This window comes from Mobula birostris, chromosome 1 (assembly GCF_030028105.1).
Source record: "Mobula birostris isolate sMobBir1 chromosome 1, sMobBir1.hap1, whole genome shotgun sequence".
In the NCBI taxonomy this organism is placed as follows: Eukaryota; Metazoa; Chordata; class Chondrichthyes; order Myliobatiformes; family Myliobatidae; genus Mobula; species Mobula birostris.
This window is the reverse complement of record NC_092370.1, coordinates 188870382-188897828: the sequence shown is the minus strand read 5'-3', so window position 1 is coordinate 188897828 and position 27447 is coordinate 188870382. Positions and strand designations below refer to the sequence as shown.

Sequence of the window (27447 nt, the reverse complement as noted above, 5' to 3'; positions counted from 1 at the left end):
GATAGGTGTTGTGCAATCCCACCCCCTCTGTTCATAAGCCAGAAAACTACCCCCCATGGATCAGAACTGAAGAAGCCATCGAACTTTACAACTCCTCCCTTGGAGGGTCAGACACCCTGAGCCAATAGGCTGGTCCTGGACTTATTTCATAATATACTGGCATAATTTACATATTACTGTTTAACTATTTATGGTTCTATTACTATTTATTATTTATGGTGCAACTGCAACGAAAACCAATTTCCCCCGGGATCAATAAAGTATGACTATGACTATGAATTGAGTGGTGAAATGTCTTCTAGACAACACAGCAAGTCAGTTGCCTTGATTTACTACTGCTTGATATACAATGACCTGGGTGACTGAGAACCTTAATAGACATGGTGCAAGGCCAATTTTAGTAGCCTGGTATTTGTTTTATCATATGTGGCTGTCAGGAAAAGATAATGAGGATTCAGATCAAATATGCTTCCAATAATAGAAAAGGAGGTTTTCAGCGATATTAAGGAACATATAGTATGTGACAAATGAGGAATCATCACAATTACCCAGGGCTCATCACTATGGAAAGTCTAGAAGAATGAGAAATTAAAAAGGAAAGAGGATTCAGAAAAAAAAGTATAACATTAAGGAAAACCATAACACATTTTGTAAAGACAGTGCAGTACGTGAAGGTCTGGTTACCAAAGAGGTATACTAAGTTGGAAACCAGGTGACTTGTGTAGTTGAGAATAAATAATATGCATTGATCTTCACAGAAAAGGAGAAATTATATATATTGACATTAAGAAGGAAGAAAAGAGACCAACATCTTCAAAAGCAAATAACTGACTGTGGCTTAGATATCTCAGGATCCAAAAAGAAGCAAAGGAGTTTATCATGCAAATTTTATCATTTTCTAATGCTCTTTGACTACAGGATAGTATAAATGCACTGTGATTGAAATAACAACAAGGCTAACCATGTATTACAAGCAGATTAATTAAGAATGTAAAAATCCATGGAATTGATGAGAAAATGGCAAGTTGCACTAAAAATAGATTTAGTAGCATAAAACAAAGATAATAATGAACAAGAGTTTTAGTAACTGGAAAGTGGTGTGTGGTGGGGCATCACAGAATGTAGGAGTTTACTGTATACTGTTTGTCAAGGATTCAGTTGCAAAGAGGGGTGTTGAGCCCAGGTCTTGGAGTTTGGAGATGAATTTGCTTGGAATTGTAGTATTGAAGCTGGAGCTATGGTCAATAAACCATAAAATCTTTACTGTCCAAAGTTTAAGAGCCAAGAGGTTACAGCTATTTTGGACCCCGGACAGATCCCACTTGGAGTACTGTGCTCAGTTCTGGTCACCTCACTACAGGAAGGATGTGGAAACTACAGAAAGGGTGCAGAGGAGATTTACAAGGATGTTGCCTGGATTGGGAAGCATGCCTTATGAGAATAGATTGAGTGAATTCAGCCTTTTCTCCTTGGAGCAGTGGAGGATGAGAGGTGACCTAATAGAGGTGTATAAGATGATGAGAGGCATTGATTGTGTGAATAGAAGCTTTTTCCCAGGACTGAAATGGCTAACACGAGAGGGCACAGTTTTAAGGTGCTTGGAAGTAGGTACAGAGGAGGTGTCAGGGGTAAGTTTTTTACGCAGTGAGTGGTGAGTGTATGGAATGGCCTGCTGGCGACGGTGGTGGAGGCGGTTACAATAGGGTCTTTTAAGAGACTCCTCGATAGGAACATGGAGCTTAGAAAAATAGAGGGCTAAGGGTAACTCCTAGGTAATTTCTAAAGTAAGTACATGTTCTGCACAGCATTGTGGCCGAAGGACCTGTATTGCGCTGTAGGTTTTCTGTGTTCTGTGTTCAATGCTCCAAAGATGAGAGTAGGGCCAGAGAGATGGCATCCATCATGGATCTGTTTCAGCAGTAGGTGCATTGTAGTGGGTCACATTTGTGCAGGAGGTTGAAGTTAATACAAACCATGACCAGCCTCCTGAAGCACTTCATGATGTTGAACGTCAGAGCCACCAGGTGATGTTTCCATGTTTTCCTAGATACTGGGATAGTAGTGGTCTTCTTAAAGCAGGTGGGAACTTCTGATTGAGACAGGGAGAGGAGGTTAATAATATCTGCAAATACCCCCATCAGCTGATATGTGAAGCATTTAAGGACACAACCAGGATCACTATCCGGGGCAGATGCTTTCCGCAGTTCACTCTCTGGAAGGTAGTCTATGGGTTCAGTTGCACTGGAAACTGTCAGGACAAGGGGGCGGGTGTATTTCAATTACTTTCTGTTCAAACCGTGCATAGAGTGTGTTAAATTCATTGGGAAGGAATATTCTGTTGTCCATAATACAGTCAGTCCTCCATACCCGCGGGTTCCGCATCTGCGGATTCAACCAACTGTGGATCGGGATTGGAAAAAAAACCCGGAAGTTCTCTCTCCAGCACTTGTTGTTTGAGCACAGATCCTGACATTAGTATTATTAAGCCTCCTCCAAAGCATCCTTATTCCCTAAACAATACAGTGCAACAACTATTTACATAGCATTTCCATTGTATTAGTTATTATAAGTACTGTAATCTAGAGATGATTAAAAGTATTACTAGTTGTTTGAGCATTGTTTGCCTCGCGTCTCGTTCATTCGCTTACCTGTGTTGTGAGCAAGAGGAAGGAGTTTAAGGCTAGTAAGGGATGGCTGGCTAGCTATGTAAAGCGCTACAGCCTCAAGAACTTAAAGATCACGGGAGAATCGGCATTGGCTGATGCCAAGGCAGCATCAGCGTTCCCAGAAGAGCTACGATAGGTGCACCTGTACTGAACATGTACAGACTTTTTTTTCTTATCATTATTCCCTAAACAATACAGTATTACAACTATTTACATAGCATTTCCATTGTATTAGGTATTATAAGTATTCTAGAGATGACTTAAAGTATACGGGAGGATGTGCGTAGGTTATATGCAAATACTATGCTATTTTATATACGGGACTTGAGCATCTGCGGAATTTGGTATCCGCGGGGGGTCCCAGAACCAAACCCCCGTGGATACGGAGGGCCGACTGTACTGCCCAAATTCATTTTGTAGCCTCTTACAGCATGTAAGCCTTGCCACAATTGATGGTTGGTCTGAGACTCAGTTTTGAACAGGTATTGTGTCTTGGCATTCCTGAAAGCCTTACAAAGGTCAAATCTCAATTTCTCGTATTGGTTAGGGTCACCTGATTTGAACACCACAGTCATAGACTTTAATGGGGAGCAGATCCCCTTGTTTATCCATGGCTTCAGTTTGGGAACACGGTCCTCAACACACTTGTTGATAGACTCCCTGACAGTGGTAACATACTAATCTAGGCTGGCTGCTGAATCTTTGGACAGGAACCAGACTACTGACCCAAAGCAGTTGCATTAAAGCTCAACTATTTTCTCAGACCAAAACAATACTTAATAAACTTAATAGTTCTGCATCCATAGCTCTCTAAAGTGGAGAATTTCAACAATTCATAACCTTCTAAATCTTCAAATGATATCTCTGATATCTTTGATATCTCTGAAAGGAGGTACTACGTACAAACATATTGCCAATGCAACTGAAGATTTAATTGAGGTTTAAAAATTATGAGGAAATTAAACAGGGCGAAGAAGCTTGACTTAATTCACTAGGCAGAGAACTAGATTACTAGAAGAAATAGAAATAAGTTTATCAATGGAAGGGCTAGAAAGAAGTTTAAGAAAAATGTCTCTGAATGTATCTCATTACTGAAAGGATGATGGAGGCTGAAGCCCCCTTTGCATTTAAAAAAAGGGTAAGAGTGAAGGGCCATGACATGCAAAGCTGCTGAAAACAGCTTGCAAATGTGACTAACTCTATTAGCTGAGTTACTGGCTAGTATGGACATGATGGATCAAATGACTGCATTCTAACACTACATTCTATGAGTCAATAGCTGTAACTTTCTGGGAAATACCAGAGCATTTATTCCACCCATATCCAGTCAAAGAACAAATATTAACTCCAATTTTTTAAAATTCCTGTCCAAGTTGACATACGCTGTTTTGAAAAAGTCAGACAATGTTTGTGGAAAGAGCAGAGGAAGTAACATTGCTTCTGACAAAAACCTGAAAGCAAAGGGCACACACCCAAAATGTCAGCTCCTCTAATTTCTATACTGATTTTTCTTGACCTTTTGGAGGAATGGGGTAGAGGCCAGGAAGAGAATATGGTTGTGTGTGGTTACTGATTTTATATATCATTCGTATTATCAATTGATTTTTTTTCCTTGTTGGTCAGTTAATACTTCATTTTATCTAAAAAGTAATGTACTGTTGTCAGTATTGCCAGTAGCAAAGGCGGTCTTCCTGTCACAGACATGTCATTACATTTTCATGAACTTTTGTTACACTTGGAACTCTGTAATTAGATATAATTTTACTTTTTGTTATTTGATCTTTATATAGTATGCTTAGAAATAACTGCAAATTCATTTCACACTCAAACTAATTCACAGTAAATACGTGTAACTAGATAAAAACAGGATCTATTTCCTGTTCTGGGATTATGCAAAAAAAAATTCTTTAAAAAATTGCAAATTGGATTGATTCATGCAATCAGATGGATCATCAGCTTTCTGCTGGGTTTACAGTCTTGAGCTTCATGCAGGTTTCCCTCTGTTAGTCGAAGAAATTCTGTTGATTGAAGGCAGTGTGGATTTCAGCCTTTATTGAGACTTCTGAAATATGGAATTAGAACCACATTGGCCAACATTAGCAAACCAAAGTGGAGCTTTGGTTGTGGAATGTAAGACCCATTCTCTTGATGACTTAGAGGTCAGCCTCCAGAGGTGTACATACCAAGGAGTTGTTAGCGTGTTGCAATTTAATGACTGAGGTTGGAGTGGCCTTGTTTCCGGGGTAAGGTAGCGTGTACAGTTTCTATTGGTCCTGTAAATTTATCTCAGCAAATAACCACTTAAAAATGTCCTTTCTGGTATTGTCACCTAGACTCAACAAAATCATTGTTTCAGTGTTTAGTTTCTGAAAAGAAATGCTTAATATTTCACAATTTACAACCTGCATTTTCAATGCTCCAAGATATTCAGGTGACTTACAAAAGAAAGAATGAAGTAAAGAGCATACAATCTCACTCATGAAATTGCAACAAATATGCCATACCATTTTCAATGGATATTAAATGTACAAGCAGATAAAGTGCACCATGTTGTTGCATGAATGAAATCACCGGAGAGAGTTACTGGTAGGTACAAAGCAGCTTCTTTATTCGACAAAACCAGGTACAACAGGCATCATACCAAGACGCTTTCAGTGGAAAGGTCTGCTGGCCCGATGTGGGGCTTGATATTTTTTTACTAAACGCAAAGGACAATTCCATATTTACAAGTATAGAAAATGCTTTCTTTTGAAACTACATGCAAACTTCAACACCTTCTGGTTCACACCCATCCCACAGGCGCCAGCAGTGTCTGGACTGGTATTCACTGCTTTCAGGAAATGCATTGTTACAAATGGACTGGGATTCATACCTTTTAGGAAATGCATTGTTACAAACAAAATCCACAGTACATTGCCAGGGAACAGAAGACTGGTGGTCAAAGCCATTTGCTAAATGTAAATGGCCTAAACCCAAAAATCACTCTAACAGTCCCTCCTCTTGGCCCTCCTGGACAAAAATAAATTTGTACCAAGAAAGGCCAACCTAGGAGGATCTACTCAAATAGGGCAGCAAAGACACCCTGCCTCAAAAATCCCCCCCAATTTTGTGTGCTTTGATATCTACCCTAGCATTCCCTAATTGCTACCTACCAATTGTTAAACAGAGAGGCTGTTCCAGAAATTTGAACAAGTCTTTAGAAATGCGGCTTCCTTCGTGTGCCTGTCTGCTCTTTCCCTATAGGCTAATTGCAGCTTAATCACATTACTTTCTCTTCACCCCTTCATTCTCTTGTCGCTGAAACTCTCTTTCCAGGAATACCCACAGGCCCTCTCATCAATGTACAGGAAGGGGTTGGGGTGGTCTCTATGTAAATGTCTGCAAGGACCTCTCCCCGGTGGCACCCCGTTCCGAACTGTCCGGTCGATCACTGGCCCAACTGCTGAAAGGGCCCAGCTCCTCATTCAGACTGAGAGTGACTGTCTTCAGAAGCCATGTGCAGTCTGAAATGTCATTGAAGAGGTGGAACTTGCTGTCTCTGCTTTAACTTAAAATCCCTTCCCGTCTATTTTCCAATCTTTTCTATTCTATGCTACGAAACTAATCATCTACCTTCAACAACCAGCCTTCATTACAGAGTACCATCATCATCACACTTTAGCATGCTATCCACAGATTTCCGTCATGCTCTCAGTGTCTTCTGCCACGCTCTCGGTGTTCTCTGCCTTTGCGTTTCCTCCAGGTATGTTTTCATCAGCTGTGGTCAGGTCTGGCATGGCCGGCTGGTGTTTCTCTCTTAGGGTCTCTTTAATTACATGGTTACAGGGTACGCTTGATCCCCCGCTCTGTCTGTGGGAGCAACAAGAGGACGAATTGTATGCTTTAACCTGAGTCCAGTGTTTCCACTGGCTGCCTCACCGAGTCTGCACACGGACACGTGTTATCATTGGTTAAGAGTACTGTAGTGTTCTCATGCAGTGTGTTGAAACTCTGACTAGACACCAAGTTAAACCGGAGCCAATGAAGACAGAGTCATAGTAAGGTTAACCATTTACTGTTCACCCTTCCACATTAACATCGTATGGTGAAAGCTGTTGATAAAAAAATACAAACATATACAGCGTCTGTTTCATTCTGGAGACCACGCGCGCTCTCTTCTTTTAGCGAGTGTCTCCAGCCGCCCCAAGTAGCGGGCAAGGGGGGGGTTGTGTCAGACCGCCATCGGGCTAGAGCCCAGCCCGCGTTTTAAATTGAAAAGCCGGCACATGTGCCGCCCCAACCGTCGCTTCCTTAACAGAAACCATGTTAATAGTTTTACTTCAAATACATTCTTATGAACTTACAGCGTTGCTTCTATAATGTTTCTTTGTGGGTAGAAACAGAGCTCTTCACGATCACGCTGCACGCATGGCACCCACCTTCACACCTTCTCCAAACCGGAGGTTACACATAAGACGTGGCGAAACCAGAGGTGACGTCATCACATGCCACAATATACCATAGTCAATGAATTTACCTTTGTTATACTGTAACTTAATTATCAACCTTTAACTTTAACTAGAAAATAGTTACAAACAAATCATTTAAAGCATAGACCCAACAAAGTCAAATAAATGCCTTAAGGGCCACACAAGCACCGTCTGTGGTCCTACCTGGGGAAAACCCTGGCCTTTCTGGCAGCACCCTCACCATAACTTGGTCACCGGGCTGTGGAAGGACTATCTCCTTTCCTCTGGCTCTCTCTGATCAGCGATTCGCTGCTGTTGTTTCGTTTGGTCCTTCAACACTTTAAGTTGGTTACAAAGGTCTTTCACATACTGTGTCATTCTATCCCTGTGAGCCCCAGGCTCCCCGCAACCCATAATTACCCCATAAGGGAGTTGCATTGCTCGCTCCATCAATAATTCGTAAGGGTTGAGACCCAACGTGCAGATCGGGGTTGCGCGCAATCTCATCAAGATTCCTGGTAATAATTCAACCCATGTCTTTCCTGTCTCAGCTATAGTTTTGGCTAACACATTCTTGATTGTTCAGTTCATCCTTTCTACCATCCCTGAACTCTGGGTGTGGTAAGGTACGCAGAACCGTTGTCGAATCCCTAGCAGTCGGCACATTTCCTTCATCACTTTCCCCGTGAAGTGTACTCCCTGATCCGAGTCCACCTGAACGGGTGTTCCCCACCTTGGGAGGATTTCCTGAACTAGGATCCATGCAGCAGTGCTCACCCCAACTAGAAAAACGTTATGTTCTGGAGACAAGCCATTCAGGATTGTTGCAGGGCCCACCACTGTGGGAGGCAATCTCGGCCTGGTCTTAAAGGCGGTATAGCCTGTTGTTAATGGACATGATCCACTGGGCTTTACTGGCCATATAGGCAAGCTAGTAGTAGCTGCAGTCCCTCTGAGTATCCCCTGGTGTTTTTGTTTCCTCGCTATACCCTGAGCAGCAGTCAGTGCGTCAGCTTTTATAGGGTACTGCTTCTGGGGTTTATACGGACCCTCCTCTATTTTAACTAGGTTTACCTTTACTCAGCCACAATCTTGCTTGTGTCTAGCCCACACTGCTGGGAACTGCTGACAAAGTAACCCATAGACACCATTCTGGCTCCAGTCTCTGGTGATCGGGGCAGCTGCGACTATGCTAGCCAGGTTGTGTATTCTGTTGGTCGTATGCGTTCGCTGCCCCTGACTTGTCCATATTATTTCTCCCTTTCCTGAATCTGTAACAGCTTCTGCTTCCCTTAGGATGTCTATTCCAAGGATAGTGCCCTCGATATTTGGACATACCCAGAAATACACTGGAAGCTGCACTCCCCCAATTTCTAGTATTTGCAACTCGCTTCTTTCTGCTTTCACTGTTTTCCCTCCTACACCCCGATATAAATGGCCTGTCCGGTTGATGGCAAGGGTAAGTCGGTTATCGATACCGATGTCCCTGTGTCCACTAACATATTGCATTGTCGTCCCCTTAACGTTGCTATTGTGTATATCTGCGGGTCACCAGCGCTGGCTGTGGGGCCCGCCGCCACATCTTTTTCTGACCTAGGAGCCGTCTTTACTAGCTCTTTAATCTGATCAACAGTCAGATTGGGCACCGATGGGGTGAGGGATTGCGTGTCTGCTGTGATGTTCACCTGTATTTCTTTCCTCTGTTTTGGACACTGCCTCCAACCATGTCCCAATAGGCCTCATCTGTATCATATCAACTCCTTTACCCTCCCACGTCTATTCCAGCAATTCCTTGCTTCATGCCCTGGCTGCCGGCAAGCAAAACAAACCCTCTGGAACATCACAGCAGCTGCATCCGCTATAGCCACTTTACGATCTCTCTTGCACTTTCTTCATTCTATCTCACTGGCCCAGGAAACTATCGCAGAGTAGGTCAACCCCACCGTTATGCCTAAATCTAAAACTTCCTGGTGGGCTGAGCTCAGGCCTTCCTTCAGCATTTTCAGGAAGACTGGGTCATCCCTCCCTGGATTATCCAACCCTGAATACTCCTCATATGCTCGATATTTACACTCTGCATAATCCATGGCCGTCTCATCAGCTTTTTGAATTATTGCCATTATCGTTCCCCAGTTACTCTCACCTCCCCCCAGTCGCTGCCTCACTTCCCCTTTCAAAAAGCGATACCTTTCTTCATTGCTGGCGTTCCCGATAGTTGCCCATGTACCATCCCACACACCCTGGGCCATCCTGTCCCACATATTCCTCGGGCACTTCGCTTTTACCAACACGTGTGTATCTTTAGGGTGCATCTGGTGAATTTCAACCATTTCCTCAAGCTTACACCAGTATTCTGAATTCCCACAGGTGACTTTATGTGAGGGCAACTCTGACAAAATGCTCTGTTTCTCCCTGGGCATGAAGGGTTTATGAATGGTCATAATCATTGTCAAGGGTTGGCTTGGATCATCGGAGTTCTCAACCCGACGTTGCCTGACCTCAATAGGTACCATCCTGGCAGATATACCTGGGTAAAACCTCTTCCTGAGATATCTCCACACTAATTCCCACACTATGCAAAATATAAAAGACGGGTACCAGTTAAACAGCACATATTTAAAACGGCAAAGTATATACTCCACAATATGCCACTTTTAAGCACCTGAACTCATGATGCCTGCTGTATTCCTTTGCATCACACTTGCAAAACGTGTACACTAAAATGCAGCTCCCTGAATGAATATACATGCCCCCACTCTGGCGTCCCGAACCGTTGGTTACCACCTTTCACAACTGGTGGCTCCGTCTCACCAAGTTAACACGCAAAGTTTCCTCATTTACATAAACACACATACACGCACGCACACTACTTTTATATCTACTAGTTCAGCTCTCCGCTTTTGTGATACCTCGCGTTCTCGTGTACCACCGACCCGAACAGATCCAAGTGTGAGTTCTATTTTAGAAAATACTCACCCACTTAGACTGCTAAGGTTGCTGGCCACACACACGATGGGTCACAAAAGTATCCCACTCCTGACACCAAATGTTGTTGCGTGAGTGAAGTCACCAGAGAGAGAGTTACTGGTAGATACAAAGCAACTTCTTTATTCTGGGCTTTTAGGAATCCATTGTTCCAAACGGATCCACAATACATTTATTTGGTATTTTACATGAAGGACAATCCATATTTACAAAGTATAGATAACGCTGTCATCGAAAACTACATGCAAACTTCACACCTTCTGGTTCACATCCATCCCACAGGCGCCAGCAGTGTCTGGACTGGTATTCACAGCTTTTAGGAAATGCATTGTTACACACTAAATCCACAGTACTTTGTCAGGGAACAGAAGACTGGTGGCCAAAGCATTTGCTAAATGTAAATGACCTAAACCCAAAAATCACTCTAACACACCACACCCTCAAATAAAACAAGGTGCCATGTAAGCACAGTTAGCCTGTGTAAGTAGCCTTTAATTAGGAAAACTGGTGGATTCTACCAGGATGTGAGATATTCATGAGCAGAGATGATTGGTTGAGTTAGGAACCTGGTGATTGGAACTGCGTCAGAGTTCGACTAGGGAGATATCAACTATGCCAGTAAAATAACCCAGCCTAAAATGTGCCATTCTAAATAGATGCAGTTTTAATTTTAAAGATGGATTATTGCATTGCTCCCCAGAAAATCATTCATTTCAAGTTTTTACATTTTATTTTCAAAGTGTTTGCTTTCAGGAAATGAGCATTTTTTACGTTTATGCACTGGATATGAAAAATCCAAGCAATGCCAGTATTTAATACTCATCCATTATTGCCTTTCGGAGGGTAGCAGTGAACTGCCTCATTAACCTATTGCATTCCTCCAGTGCAAGTGCTGTTAGTTCCAGACTTTTGCCCAAGTTGACTAAGTAAGAATTTTTAAATGTTTCTAGGCCAGTATTGTGTGTAGCTGGGGGGGGGGGAGGAGGTGTAGGTAGGACTGAGGTACCATAGAGTCATAGAACAATACAGCATGAAAACAGGAAACAGGCCCTTTTGCCCAACCAGTCTATACCAATCACAGTGTCCACCCAGCTAGTCCCAAGTTCCTGCATGTCTTTGAGATCCCAATAAGCCTTACCCCTTCATTTACTTATCCAAGTGCTTCTGAAATTATACTATTGTACCTGCATCTCCTCTACAGCTTGTTCCATATATTCACCACCTTCTGCATGAAAATGTTGCCCCTCTGATCCCTTTCCAGTCTTTCTCTTCTCACCCTTAATTTATGCCTCTAGCTTTGGATTCCTCTACCCGAGAGAAGAGATTGCTGCCATCCACACTCTCTACGCCCCTCATGATTTTATGTCACCCCTTATTTTCCCATGGTCCAAGCAATAAAGAGCCTCTCCACCTCTGATTCCCCAATGAGGGCTGCTCATGGAACTCCAGTTTCCTCCTCAGTTCTTTGGTCTTGCTAACAGAGAGAGGTTGTTGTTATGGCACCACTCAGCCAGATTTTCAATCTCCTTCCTATATGCTCATTCATCACCACCTTTGATTCAACAGTGGTGTTGTCAGCAAACTTAAATATTGCATTGGAATGCTGCTTAGCCACACAGGCTTAAGTGTAAAGTGAGTAGAGCAGGACTAAGAACACAGCCTTGTGGTGCACCTGTGCTAATGGAGATTGAGGAAGAAATGTTGCCAATGCAAACCGAGTGGGGTCTGCAAATGAGAAAATTGAGAATCCAGTTGCATAAGAAGGTATTGAAGCCAATGTCTTGAAACTTATTAATTAGTTTTGAGGGGATGATAGTATTGAATGCCAAGCGGCAGGCAAAGAAGAGTGTCTTGATGTATACATCTTCACTGTTGTGATGTTCCAGTGAAGAGCAAATGAAATTACATCTGCTGTTCATCTGTTGTGACGGTAGGCAAATTGGAACCAATCCAAGTCACTTCTCAGGCAAGAGTTGATATGTTTCATCACCAACACCTTTCAAAGCACTTCATCACATGGATGTGCTACTGGACGATAGTCATTGCAGCAGGTTACCACATCCTTCTTAGGCACCGGTATACAGTGACGCTAGAAAGTTTGTGAACCCTGTAGCATTTTCTCAATTTCTGCACAACTATGACCTAAAATGTGATCAGATCTTCACGTAAGTCTTAAAGCTAGATAAAGAGAACCCAATTAGATAAATAACACAAAAAAAATTATACTTGGTCATTTATTTTTTGAGAAAAATGATCCAATATTACATGTATTTGTTGGAAAAAGTGTGTGAACCTTTGCTCTCAGTAACTGTTGTGACCTCCTTGTACAGCAATAACTTCAACCAAACATTTCTGTTAACTGTTGATCAGTCCTGCACATCGGCTTGGAGGAATTTTAAGCCATTCCTCCTTACAGAACTGCTTCAACTCTGGGATGTTGATGGGCTTCCTTCGATGAACTGCTTGCTTCAAGTCCTTCCACAGTATTTCTATAGGATTACGGTCAGGACTTTGACTCGATCATTCTAAAACATAAACTTGCTTCTGTTGTTGATTTACTCTTGTCTTCCAGATCATTGTCTTGTATTATCCAACTTCTATTAAGCTTCAGTTGATGGACTGCTACCCTGACATTTTCCCGTAAAACATCTTGATACAATTTTGAATTCATTATTCTCTCAATGATTGCAAGCTCTTCAGGCTTAGTAAGTTCCAGAGATTTCTGCAGGTCTTTTGCTGTTACCCTTGGGTTCTTTTTCACCTCCTTCAGCATCGCACATTGTGTTCTTTGTGTGATCTTTGCAGCATGCCCACTCTTAGGGAGAATAGCAACAGTACTGAGTTTCTTCCATTTGTAGACAATTTCTTTTACTGTGGGCTGATAAACACTCAGGTCTTTAGAAATGCTCTTGTAGCCTTTTCCAGTTTCATGCATCCTTACAATTCTTCTTCTATGGTCCTCTGAAAGTTGTTTTGATTGAGGCATGGTGCACATAAAGAGATCTTGCTTGAGAAGAGCAGGCTCTGTCAGTAACTTGTCATTTTTATAGGACAAGGAGACTCTACTACCCACACCTCCAATCTCATCTCATTGATTAGAACACCTGACTCCAGATAGCTTTTGTAGAAGGTATTACCCCAGAGGTTCACATACTTTTTCCAACAAATGCACATAATATTGAATCATTTTTCTCAATAAACAAATAAACAAGTATAGTGTTTTGTGTTATTTATTTAACTTGGTTCTCTTTATCTAGTTTTTGGACTTGCATGAAAATCTTGCATATTTATGCAGAAATAGAGAAAATTCTATAGGGTTCATGAACTTTCTAGCACCACTGTAATTGAAGCCTACTTGTAGCAAGTGGGTACCTCAGGCTGCCAAAGCAAGAAGTTAAAGATCTCAGTGCACACTCCAGCCAGTTGATCAGCACAGGCCTTTGGTACTTGTATCTCGTCTAGGCCGGGTGCTTTCCATGGGTTCACCCTCCTGAAGGATGCTCTCACGTGGGCCTCAGAGGCTGAAATCACAGGGTCTTCGAGGACTGTGGGAGGTCGTGAAGGTTCATCCACATTTTGACAGTCAAAGCAAGCATACAAAGCATTGAATGTCACAACCACAGGTCTGTGCGCCCTTGTAGGCAAGCTACAGAATGGGTATGGCAATCAAGCTCATGCATATGCCAATTAGTGTTTCATTTCATTGTGGTGATATTTTATTACTTTCCTCTCATTTGTCTTGTTGAAACTTGACCAAAAGCAAATCAACGACAACGCTTCCTGCTTACCGTTGTCCTGGTTCCAGGAAAGAAGACTCCATTTAGTGTGATGCTCTTAAGGAGGGGTATTAATTTAGTATTAGACTACTATTACTGAGCCACTGTATCAGTGTTAACTTTAGTTTGAAAGTACTACTTAACAGCCCTGTTGAACTAGTGTTACTGTTTTTCTTTTATTTCTGCACAGTTCCTATTAAAAGTCAGTGAACTGTTGATCGGCTTCAGTGAATCTGTCTCAGGATTTGGGCCATAACTGCACATTTCTGTCACTGAGCTCATTTGAGAATGAAGCCTTGTTGTCACCTATATCACTTGGTTTCACTTTGTAAGAGGTAATAGCATTCAAGCCAAGCCACAGCTGTTGAGCATCCTTCATTGATTCAAGTTTGGCCCAGAATTTCCTGTTCGCATCTGTGATGGCTTTCTGGAGATCATACCTGGACTTCTTGTACTTTACTTGGTCACCATACCTGAATGCCACTGATCTGACCCTCAACAGATTGTGGATCTCATGGTGCATCTAGGACTTCTGGTTGGGGAAGACGCTGAATGATTTTGTAAGGACTCACTCATCTATGACTGTTTTTATAAAGTCCATCACAACCATGGTGTATTCATTCAGACCTGATGAGTCTTTGAATAAGACCCAGTCAATCAACTCAAAACAATCCTGTAGCCACCCCCCTGCCTTCCACGACCACCTCTTTGTTGACCTTATCACTAGAGCCTTGCTTTTTAGCCTCTATCTGTATGCAGGTAGGAAGAGGACAGCCAAATAATCAGATTTGAAATACGGTCTTGGCATGGAACAGTAAGCATCATAATTGGGCAGATTTCTACAAATAAGCCTGAATGAAGCCCCCAACAATGATTTGAAAGGCGTCAGGGTAGGCTGTTTCGTGTTTGTGATGGCAGTACTTAGTACCTCAAGTGTCTGCATATTGTCAGCTTTTGGCAGTATGTAAACTGCGGTCAGGATCATGAAGGAGAACTTTTTTGATAAGGAGAATGGTCAACACTTAATTATTAGATGTTCCACGTCGGGAGAACACAAGTGTAATAAGACCACTGCTTTGGAGCACCAGCTTATCATGAAACACAGATCCCACCTCGCCAAATCAGAAGCCCATTCTGTCCTGTGTATCAAGAAACCCTCTGGTCTTACCAAAGTATCCGGCTTGTCTGGAGTGAGCCATGTCTCTGTGGAACAGAGAACACAGCAGTTCTTCATTTCCCTCCGATACAGCAATCTTGCCCTTGGGTCCTCAATCTTGTTCTCCAGCAACTGTATATTTGCTAACAAGTTACTGGGTTGAGAAAGTTTCATACCACGGCATTTTAGCCTGGCTTGGAATCCTCCTCTTCTTCCTCTCTTCTGGCCATGGCGATGTACCTTTGTCCGCTTAAAAGTACCGTACCTGCATGTTTGGGTGTTAAGTCTGCCAAGTCTTTCAGAAGATCGTGGAATTGCTAGTCTGTTAAGATGGTTCAAAAGTTCATTACTTAAAGGGAAATTACAGGCTGCAGATTGCAGTGAGAGAAGTTCAGAAGAAGTATATTTAGAAATTTTGAAAGTTGCCCACAACATGTTGCTGTGGTTCACCAGCACCATCTTACAATGATCAAAGGTTTCAAAGGTACATTTAATGTCAGGGATATGTGTACAATATACATCCTGAAATGATTTTCTTCACAACCATCCACGAAAACAGAGGAGTGCCCCCAAAGAATGAAAGACTGTTAAATGTTAGAACCTCACAGCCCCCCCAGCTCCTCCCTCCCACGCATAAGCAGCAGCAAAGTGACAATCCCCCCTCTCCCACCAGGAAAAAAAGCACCCAATACCAAGTACTCAAGCATACAGCAAAGCAACAGCAAAGGCACAGACTTGCAGTACCCCAAAGACTACTTGTTCACCCAGTATTCAACATACCACAGGCTCTCTCTCTCCTTAATAAGGGAGAGAGAGGTGTCTCCGTTTTACAGCAAGAAAGGAGACATAGCAAACAATTCGCTGAATTATGATGTTAAAATTCCGTTGCGTTGCTTTTTCCGAGCTCTGTGCCCAAAGATCTCGGGTCTTTGGGCACACAGCCAGAGATCTTCCGTCTCCCATGACACACTAATTTCCTGCCGGGACACCAACCTTCGGTCCGCCCGTCTGCAGAGCCATGAGATCCGGGAATTCTGAAGATGAGCTAATCTCTTTGGCCGCATCATTGGTATATCGAATAATGACAAGTCGTGAAACCCCAAGAGCAGGTCCCATTCCCACAAAAAACCGAAGTCAGCATGTAACTCCAGGTCAGGGTCTTCAAAGGAATCCTGAAAGAGAAAAATAGAGATATTAAAGATGGAAATAGAGCTATTTCTGAAGATGCAAGCAAAGGAGTCTCTGTTAGGCACCATTGTCTCCTCCTAACCTCCTACCTTGATCACTAATGCACCTTTGGGTCTGAATGAATATGCCACAACTGTCACTGACTTAATTCAGACCTGTGTGGATAAGTAGATGTCTTTGAGAGCATACTGAGTGTTCCCAAACTGGAAAACTTGAATGAACCAGGAGCTACTCAGTCTGATGAGGCTAGATCTGCAGTGCTCCAGACCAGTGATCCAAAACCCTATAAAAAGTCCAGGTATGACCTGCAGAAGATTAATTATAAAAGTGAAAATGCAATTCCTTATGAAGTTAGAAACACAATCAGATGCACAACAGCTGTGGCAGAGTTTGCGTGCAATTACTTCCTGTAAGTCAAAACCTAACAGCATGAATGGCAGTGATGCTTCACTTCCCAATTAGCTCAATGTCTTTTATGCATGCTTTTAAAGGGAGAATAATACCACACCTGTGAGATAGGTTGGCTGGTTGAGTAGTGTCACAATAACAATCTCGCACTCAAAGTCAGCAAGACCAAGGAATTGATTGTGGACTTCAGGAAGGGGAAGCAGGAAGAACATACAGTACACTAGTCCTTATTGAGGGATCAGTAGTGGAAAGGGTAAGTAGCTTCAAGCTCTTCGGCACCAGCATCTCAGAGGATCTGTCCTGGGCCCAACATATTGGTGCAATGCCAGTGGCTGTGCTTCATGAGGAGTTTGAGGAGATTTAGAAGGTAACCTGACTGGTGGCAGACTATATGGTATGAAGGCCCCAGTGTACAGGATTGAAAGAAGCTCCAGAGGATTGTACACTCAGCCAGTTCCATCTCTGACACAGCCCTCCCCACGATCAAGGACATATTCAAGAAGTGGTGACTTGGAAAGGTGGCATCCATCATTAAAGACCCTGTGTTATAACTTTGTGAGTTTAGCAGCTTATTTTTAAGCATACCTTTGTTGCAATAAGTCAAAGTCAGCATGGTTTCTGTTAAGGGAAATCTTGCCTGAAATTCTGTTAGAGTTCTTCGAGGAAGTAACAAGCAGGGTGGGCAAAGAAGGGGCAGTAGATGTCATATACTTGGATTTTCAGAAAGCGTTTGATAAGGTGCCATACATGAGGCTGCTTAACAAGATAAAATTCTATAGCGTTACAGGAAAAATACAGTCGTGGGTAACGGAATGGCTGACAGGCAGGAGGCAGCGAGTGGGAATAAAAGGGGCCTTTTCTGGTTGGTTGCCAGTGACTAGTGGTGTTCCTCAGGGGTCAGTATTGGGACTATGGCTTTTCACATTGTTTGTCAATGATTTAGATAATGGAATTGATGGCTTTGTGGCAAAGTTTGTGGATGATACGAAGATGGGTAGAGGGGTAGGTAGTGCTGAAGAAGCAATACGATTGCAACAAGACTTAGACAAATTGGAAGAATGGGCAAAAAAGTGGCAGATGGAATATAGTGTTGGGAAATGTATGATAATACATTTTGGTAAAAGGAACAATAGTGCAGACTATTACAAAAATAAAAGAGAAGTATCACATAGCAAAGATGAGCAGGAAGCCAGAGGATTGGGAAACTTTTAAAAAGCAACAGAAGATAACTAAAAAGGCAATACGGGGAGAAAAGATGAGGTACGAAGGTAAGCTAGCCAAGAATATAAAGGAGGATAGTAAAAGCTTCTTTAGGTATGTGAAGAGGAAAAAATTAGTTAACACCAAAGTTGGGCCCCTGAAGACAGAAACGGGTGAATTTATTATGGGGAACAAAGAAATGGCAGACAAGTTGAACAGGTACTTTGGATCTGTCTTCACTAGGGAAGACACAAACAATCTCCCAGATATAATGGTGGCCAAAGGATCTAGGGTAATGGATGAACTGAAGGAAATTCACATTAGGCAGAAAATGGTGTTGGATAGACTGATGGGACTGAAGGCTGATAAGTCCCTGAGACCTGATGGTCTGCATCCCAGGGTACTTAAGGAGGTGACTTTAGAAATCGTGGATGCATTGGTAATCATTTTCCAATGTTCTATAGATTCAGGATCAGTTCCTGTGGATTGGAGGGTAGTCAATGTTATCCCACTTTTTAAGAAAGGAGGGAGAGAGAAAACAAGGAATTATAGACCAGTTAGCCTGACATCAGTGGTGGGGAAGATGCTGGAGTCAATTATAAAAGATGAGATAGCGGCACATTTGGATAGCAGTAATAGGATCGGTCCGAGTCAGCATGGATTTACGAAGGGGAAATCATGCTTGAAGGGGAAATCATGCTTGACTGATCTTCTGGAATTTTTTGAAAATGTAACTATGAAAATGGACAAGGGAGAGCAGTGGATGTAATGTACCTGGCCTTTCAGAAAGCCCTTGATAAGGTCCCACATAGGAAATTAGTGGGCAAAATTGGAGCACATGGTATTGGGGGTAGGGTACTGGCATGGATAGAAAATTGGTTGGCAGACAGGAAACAAAGAGTAGGGATTAACAGGTCCCTTTCAGAATGGCAGGCAATGACTAGTGGAGTACCGCAAGGCTCGGTGCATTTACAATATACATTAATGATTTACATGAAGGGATTAAAAGTAACATTAGCAAATTTGCAGATGACACAAAACTGGGTGGCAGTGTGAAATGTGAGGATGTTATGAGAATGCAGGGTGACTTGAACAGGTCGGTTGAGTGGGCAGATGCAGTTTAAAATGTGAGGTTAAAATGGATAAATGTGAGGTTATCCACTTTGGTGGCAAGAACAGGAAGGCAGATTACTTTCTGAATGGTGTCAAGTTAGGAAAAGGGGAAGTACAATGAGATCTAGGTGTCCTTATTCATCAGTCACTTAAAATAAGCATGCAGGTACAGCAGGCAGCGAAGAAAGCTAAAGGCATGTTGGCCTTCATAACAAGTGAAGCTGAGTGTAGGAGCAAAGAGGTCCTTCTGCAGTTGTACAGGGCCCTGGTGAGATCACACCCAGAGTACTGTGTGCAGTTTTGGTCTCCAAATTTGAGGAAGGACATTCTTGCTATTGAGGGAGTGCAGCGTAGGTTCGCGAGGTTAATTCCCGGGATGGCGGGACTGTCATATGTTGAAAGATTGGAGCGACTGGGCTTGAATACACTAGAATTTAGAAGGATGAGAGGGGATCTGATTGAAACATGCAAGATTATTAAGGGATTGGACACACTAGAGGCAGGAAACATGTTCCTGATGTTGGGGGAGTCCAGAACCGGAGGCCACAGTTTAGGAATAAGGGGTAGGCCATTTAGAACAGAGTTGAGGAAAAACTTTTTCACCCAGAGAGTTGTGGATCTGTGGAATGCTCTGACTCAGAAGGCAGTGGAGACTAGTTCTCTGGAAGCTTTCAAGAAAGAGTTAGATAGAGCTCTTAAAGATAGTGGAGTCAAGGGATATGAGAAGGCAGGAACAGGGTACTGATTGTGGATGATCAGCATGATCACAGTGAATGGCGGTGCTGGCTTGAAGGGCCGAATGGCCTATTCCTGCATCTATTGTCTATTACCTAAATGGGGAGAAGGTTCAAACATCAGAGGTGCAGAGGGACTTAGGAGTCCTCACGCAAGACTCCCAGAAGGTTAATTTACAGGTTGAGTCTGTGGTAAGGAAGGCAAGTACAATGTCGGCATTTATTTCAAGGGGAATAGAATATAAAAGCAAGGAGATAATACATAGGCTTTATAAGACACTAGTCAGGCCACACTTAGAGTATTGTTAACAGTTTTGGGCCCAATATCTCAGAAAGAATGTGTTATCATTGGAGAGAGTCCAGAGGAGGTTCATGAGGATTATTCCGGGAATGAGGAGGATCAGAGGGATCTTGGGGTCCGAGTCTATAGAGCACTCAAAGCTGCTACGCAGGTTGACTCTGGTTAAGAAGGCATACGGTACATTGGCTTTCATCAACCGTAGGATTGAGTTTAAGAGCCAAGAGGTAATGTTGCAGCTATATAGGACCTTGGTCAGACCCCACTTGGAGTACTGTGTTCAAATCTGGTTGCCTCACTACAGGAAAGACATGCAGGGGAGATTTACAAGGATGTTGCCTGGATTGGGGAGCATGCCTTATGAGAATAGGTTGAGTGAACTTGGCCTTTTCTCCTTGGAGCGACGGAGAATGAGAGGTGACCTGATAGAGGTGTACAAGATAATGAGAGGCATTTTTTCATGTGGGCAGTCAGAGGCTTTTACCCAGGGCTGAAATGGCTAGCACAAGAGGGCATAGTGCTTGGAAGTAGGTATAGAGAAGATGTCAGGAGTAAGTTTTTTACGCAGAGTGATGAGTGCGTGGAATGGGCTGCCGGCGGTGGTGGTGGAGGCGGAAACGATAGGGTCTTTTAAGAGACTCCTGGATAGGTACATGGAGCTTAGAAAAAGGTAAGCCTAGGTAGTTCTAAGGTAAGGACATGTTCAGTACAGCTTTGTGGGATGTTTCCTATGACAGTGGTATCCAGAACTAGAGGGCACAACCTCAAAATTGAGGGGTGACCCTTTAGAACAGAGGTAAGGAGGCATGTTTTTAGCCGGAGAATAGTAAATCTGTGGAATGCTCTGTCACAGACTGCAGTGGAGACCACGTCCGTGTATATATTTAAGCTGGAAGTTTATAGTTTCCTGACTGGTCGGGGCTTCAAAAGATATGGCGAGAAGGCAGGTATATGGTTTGAGTGGGATCCAGGATCAGCCATGATGGAATAGCGGAGCAGACTCATTGGGCTGAATGACCTACTTCTGCTCCAATGTCTTATGCTCTTATAGTCTTCTGGCTTACACTTCTGCTTTCCTTATTGAACCAAGGCTGGTTTCCAGGCTTGTTAGTGATAAAGTGAGGGAAGTGCCGGATCACAAGGTCACAGATTTAGAAATGTAAATGGAATACATTTCTACAGTTACTGGTGGCCCACAGCCCCTAATAAATACCCTGTTCTAAGTTAATAGGTATTGTCAGAATCTGACTGCCATGGTCTGCCACACCTTAGTTCCACACAACAGAATGGTAAGTATCCTTAATAATGCAAACAGGGCGTCTGCAGAACCCTCTGCATCGTGATGCTTACTTCTGCAAAAACTGTTGAGCACAAATGTATCTGCAAAAGATAAGTTGATGAGGATGAAGTCAAGTAAGTTGTTCTCATGTTTTGTCATCTTTCTATACATTTAGTTTGACAGCAATGTTCTTCAGTTCTGGTCCAGATTGACCAGTACAATTGCTGTTAAGCCACTTCTAGTAATGGACAGTATAACACCCCACCTTGATGACATGGTATACCCTAGATGCCTTTGGTGTTTCTTCTAAATGGAAGTTAACTTCTTTAGCTGAGGAAGATGACTAGAAATAATGGAAGTTTGTTTGCTTGTATCTGACCTGATGTCATTAAACTTCATTAGTCAATGTTAAGTGTTGAGAACTCCATTTGATTCTGTACACCACCTCTAGTCTTTAGTTAAGACCTCTTTGGGCCTCTAGTCTTTAGTTAAATAATTATGAAAAGCCTGATTGTCCTAAAAGTTATTTGGTTCACAAAAACACTGTCTTGAGCTAATATTTGGCTCATTTGGTTCATTGATGTCTTTCAGATGGCTGTTACTTGAATTGTATCGGTTTGTTTGTATAAATATGATAATATGTTGCCTGATCAGTCTGTCAGACAATACTCTGAAAATTTGAAACACAATTTTAACTCCTGTAATGTAATAATATGTAGCATAAAGGGAACGAGTTGTGATTTAGCTTGCAAAGTGCGAACCACTGAGGAGTTCACCAATTCATATTGCATGTTTATAACTTATTTTGGGTAAATTGTGCAAAATACTTTGTTGAAAGAAAGTAGAAGCAAATATCCTTCTAAACCGTATTTAATGTTGCAGAAAATGCAAAAACAGTGATGTGATCAAGTGGCTATTCAATCTTTTGGGTTTGCTGTAGTGATTAAGAACAAGAGATTACTGCTGTTATACTGGTTTACATTCAGTACATCAAAGTTTAAGTCTTTCCCTTTGTCTATGGGCAGGCTTGGTATCGCCAATCTCCGAAAATCATAATAAAATAATATAAATCACCAATTTATCATTTACATATTATTGACTTAAGGAATTGGTTCTCTGTCATAAATCCCTTATTTTTGTTTGTACATTGTATTCCCTTCTGACTAATAATTTAATAAATGATCTTTATTAAATTCCTAATCAATAATACTTTTAACAAAAGTCAGAAGTGTTATTGCGTGTTGCAAATAATTGGCAAATTTTAAATGAGACAAAATCAAGTTTTATGATTATCAGTCTGTTAAGCTTCCTTAACAAATTATTTATGATAGTTTAACACTCTGCAACCATATTTTGTTGTAGCTGACTATCCCTTTCTTCATTTATCAACTATGCTTTCTGACATGGGTAATAACTGGAGGCAGCTGATGTTGGTTTTGGTAAATCCAATTGTCCTCCCTCCCAGCTGTTGATCATAAGAGTAGTTAAACACATCTGTTTCAACAGCTGGCAATTAAATGAATCTCATACCTTTGGTTAAGCAAAATTTATTCAATCCTTCAAAAGCTATGCATGCTGAATCACATTAATAATTTCTCACAGTACGCTTTCTATTGGTTAAATTTGAAAAATAGTTATTTTGAATATTGTCAAGGGGAAATGAGTTTTTACTTATTATTTTCATATACAAATTAATAAAATAATCAATAAGAAAACCATCCATAGTAAAATAAAGAATAGTTTTGATAGCAATGTAGCCAACAAAATGACAACAGAAAGGTCTCAAAGATCTACAGCCTTGGAGCACTCAACAAATTGTGTTTGTGTTCCTTTTTCACATTATCATAGAAAACAAAGGGGAATGAGTTAACATAAAAACCATGTGAATTTACGTGATTGCTATAGGGATAAGCAGTACATTGCTGCTTTAATGATAAAGAACAAGTTAAGTAGGGTTCTTATATACCATAATGTAAATTTGATGGCACATTATTTTTATAATGACATTATAATAGCATATCATGAATTATTCTACTGCTAAGGAAGAGCCCCATAATGTCAGTCCAATTTCTATAAGCAAACACAGACTGAGGTCACCCAGAGCTTAATTGTTTAGTTCAAGAATCTTGCAGATTGACAAGAAACACCTAACATTCTCTCACTATTTCGCATCTGTAATTGAGTGTGTCATTGGAGTGTGACATCTGTCAGAGTTTTCATATACATTTCTAAAAGATATGTTGCTATCAATGTTACTTTCTTGTTGTAAGCTGTTGCAAACATTTGAAGTCATTTTTTTTGTGTTCTCTGTGATTTCCCCTGAACTTTCAGGGTCTTTTTCATTAATGTGTTATATCCATAAAGTTGGAGACCCCAATCTTATCACTGTTGTATTTATTCTCTTTTGAAGTGCTTTCAATAGCTCATTGACTCTTGGTTTATTTTTCTATCTGTGAATTCCATTGCTTTATTGTTTAAATGCTGCACTTAGCTTGATGTCCACTAATTGTATGGCAATTCTGATCTTTTCAGAGGACCTGAGGGGGGAGGGCATAGTGTTTCTCAAATAGTGACTCTATGAAATAAATTCATCTGTGCTGTTGCATAGTGTGAGCAATGTGCCTCAAAAAAATGCAGAGGGATCATCTCCAGCACAGGGAAAGCTTACAACCAACAGATACTGGAATCAGTTTCATCAGTGGGTCTTTGCTTCCCAGGATACATTTTTGATTTCTGTTTTTTGAGTTTCAATACTAGGTTTTATTAAAAACATATATTTCTATTTTATTCTTTAACCTACTTTAGGCACCAAAGCTAAATATTCCTGGTATAGCCATAGATTTGTTCATTCGTAAAGAACAAAATCAATTAGTGTTTCTTTTAGTGTAATGTGCAAAGGTAGCAGTTTATAGTGTTGTATAACATACAGTACAACAAATGTGTGCAAATCACTTTGAATTTAAGCAAACAACCAAATGATAAGTAATCAATGAGTGCATGAGGCAGTGAACCTAAATAAATGTAATATATTTGCAGGCCCAACTAATATCAATGCAGAAAGAAAGAGATATTGCATTTCAGCAATGTAAGAAACAAGATGAAGAAATTCAGACACTTAGGCTTTATTACAGGTAAGCTGCACGATTTATCTTCAATGGATTGAGCAATATTTAACATCTGTTTTCAATTTTAAATGGTTGTTTTAGGATGCAGCTAAGCTGGTCAAAGTTTTTTTTGCAATCAATCATTATTCAAGGCTACTATTTAATGTTTGAATGCATAAGGCATTTTTATTTTAAAAGTACTGTACATTATCCACAAGTAAGTTCAAATGCTGAGCAAAATTTTTAAAAAATTAATTAGTTACATATAGGCATCCATCATTGCTTCTTATGATACTAAAAATCTTAAAAATTGTTCACATGAATAAACAACATTCATGTGGAACCAGAATAAAATAGAGCCAGACCTGTAAGGCTGGGTAACAGCTTCTTTCTCTAGGCTGTTAGAATTGCACCCTGCTGCTACCCAGCACACACATACACCCTGTCTGTAAGCCCTGCCATTTCCCCCAACCCCAACCCCCCACTCCGCAACTCACAGACGCACCCTCATCCTGCACTGGTCACTTTTTATCTTTTATTGCTGCGCTTTCACATATTTATACGACTGTTGGTTTTATTATAATAAAACCAGTAACATTATACTGTCTTACATAATCATGCACCTTGTAGCACTTTACTGTATGTCAATATGTCAATCTTCAGGCCATGCCCCTCAGGGACTTGTGTTAATTTATTATTTTATGGCTGCATGTGTTGGATCGTAACTATATGTGCTATGTGTAGTGTTTTTCACCTTGGTCCCAGAAGAACTTAATAAAACAAAGTTTAATGAAGGGCATAAGGAAGGATTAAAGACAGATAATAATTGAAGATTAGCAAGGAAATTTCAGAATCTGTTGCCTAGGAAGTTGAAGACACCAGCAGAAGGGAGATAAAAACCAGGAATGCATCAGTCTGGCAAGGGGTTTCAACCCGAAACGTCAATTATATACTCAACTCCATAGATGCTGCCCATCTTGCTAAGTTCCTCCAGCATTTTATGTGTGTTGCTCAAGGTTTCCAGCATCTGCAGAATCTCTTACGTTTTGAATCTTGAGGTTTCTAAAGTTTGGGAAGCTGGGCATGAGAGAGCTGTAATAGCTGGGAAGTAACCGAAGCACAAATGATGATTATGAAGTAGAAAGAACTCTGAAAGAAAGAAGGTGACAGAATGTTGAAGTATGAGCATAAGAAGCAATTTATAAACAGTGTTATGCTAAAAATTTAATATACCAAGGGAGCAAAATCTGCACTTCCTTATAGCTACTTTAAGAAAAATGCTCTTCCTTCTTTCAATAATGGTAAAATATGTATCACATTTTGTTTCTTCACCTCATCCTCCAGCCCAGAATACTTAATTTGAATAACATTTTTGAAGGTTGCATTGTGAGGAAATAGTATGATGGAGTTAATATTTAAAAAGATACTATGATGTATAAGAACAAGCACAGTCAGGACAAGAAACAGTCTCTTCCCCCAGGCCATTAGGCTCTTGAACTCCTGGCCGCATCGTATTCAAAGTGTCATTGGTTAATCTGTTCCGTACCTTGCAATATTTAGTATTAATGCACTTCAGTTTATTATTTATGTGCGGTAGTAGATTTTATCCTTACCCTTCATAAGTTATCGTGTATAATGTGCTTTACACCCTGATTCGAAGAAACCGTCTCATTTCTTTATACATTATATACATGTATGTAGTTAAATGGCTATAAACTTGACTTGACTTGAAGTACTTGTGTTTTAGTTCTGGCATTGTCTTTCATGTATTGAAAATTTCCAACCTATTGCTCTGAGGTCAAGAAGATCACAAAGTAATTAAGATTTAATAGAAATAATGATAGGTGAAGTTCAATAAGAACTTTTTCAGGGTGATTTCCAAATGAAGGGAATGGATAAGCATGACTAAAATATATAGAAGGTAAAATGCATGATAATTATTCAGGACACTGTCAATATTCTCACAAATTTCTCATAATATTCTCACAATATTCTGATAAAGAACATGACAATTCTGAAACAGTAATCTGAACCTTAATATTCTGAAACACAGGAATATGGAAAGGAAAGCACACTTGGGTGAGCAATTACACCATGCGGTGTTAAGATCATTTTGCAGTAGCATGGGTTAACTACTGGTTTTCTGCACATATATATTGAACATTTTCTAGTCAGGTTTACTACTTTAAAGCCTTATTTTGGTTTTCATTGACCAACTAATTTCAACAGGCATGATGACAAGCAATAAAAAAAGATCCACTATTTATAGGGGCATTACAAATGCAGCATTTTATAAATTTTAATACGAAGAAAATGAGTTTAGATAAACCACGTCCTTCCAAGGATTACTTAATCCTGGACTCTGAGGGGTTATACAAAATCTGACAGAAAGACCAAGATAGGATAGAAGTCAAAAGCTACACAAGACATTGGGGAGACTAAACCTGGAGTATTATATACAATTTGGTGGCCCCGTTTTAGGAAAGACATTATTAAACTGGAAAGTCTAGGGCACAGGTTAACGTAGATGTAAGTTTTTTAAAAGGAGTACTGTCCCTTGTCCATAATAGTTAATATCATTGGCTATCATAATCTACATTTAGTTTTTTTAAAGAGATACAGCTCAGGAACAGGCCCTGCTGACCCAGCAAGGCCACACTGCTCAGTTACACCATGTGACCAATTAACACACTAATCCACATGTCTGTAGAATGTGGGAGAAAACATGCGCAGTAATAGGGAGAGTATACAAACTCTTTACAGACTGGAACCCCTGTCGAGGGCACTGTAATAGTGCCATGCTACCATGCTGCCCCTTGCATGTACAAAGAGAAAAAGCCCAGTATTGTAAATTGTTTTACTTAGCTAGCTCAACAGAATCCACTTCAAGTGTTCATAGTGAAAATTATTCATCACCTGAAGCCTCAGTGTGACTCTAGTGTTCCCATGGTGCCCACAACAATTGATGTTATCTGTTTTCATGTTAATTCCATGTTTCTTCAGTTTTTTCCATGTCCTATTCACTCATGGAAACAGATCCTGGCTTGCGATAAAATAGTTTAGTCGCTGATTTAATGCCTTTTTAATTTATT

At 41.0% G+C, this 27447-nt stretch overlaps 1 protein-coding gene across 3 annotated transcripts in view; it reads left to right on the top strand.

Annotated features, from left to right (window-relative positions):
- The window catches only part of mipol1 (mirror-image polydactyly 1), a 406015-nt gene that overhangs the window by 322691 nt on the left and 55877 nt on the right, over window positions 1–27447 (top strand). For all 3 annotated transcript variants that reach the window (XM_072279824.1, XM_072279908.1, XM_072279750.1), the window contains one exon: window positions 24288–24382. In XM_072279824.1, coding sequence (XP_072135925.1) covers window positions 24288–24382 — 95 coding nt within the window. The remainder of the gene's footprint in view (window positions 1–24287; window positions 24383–27447) is intronic.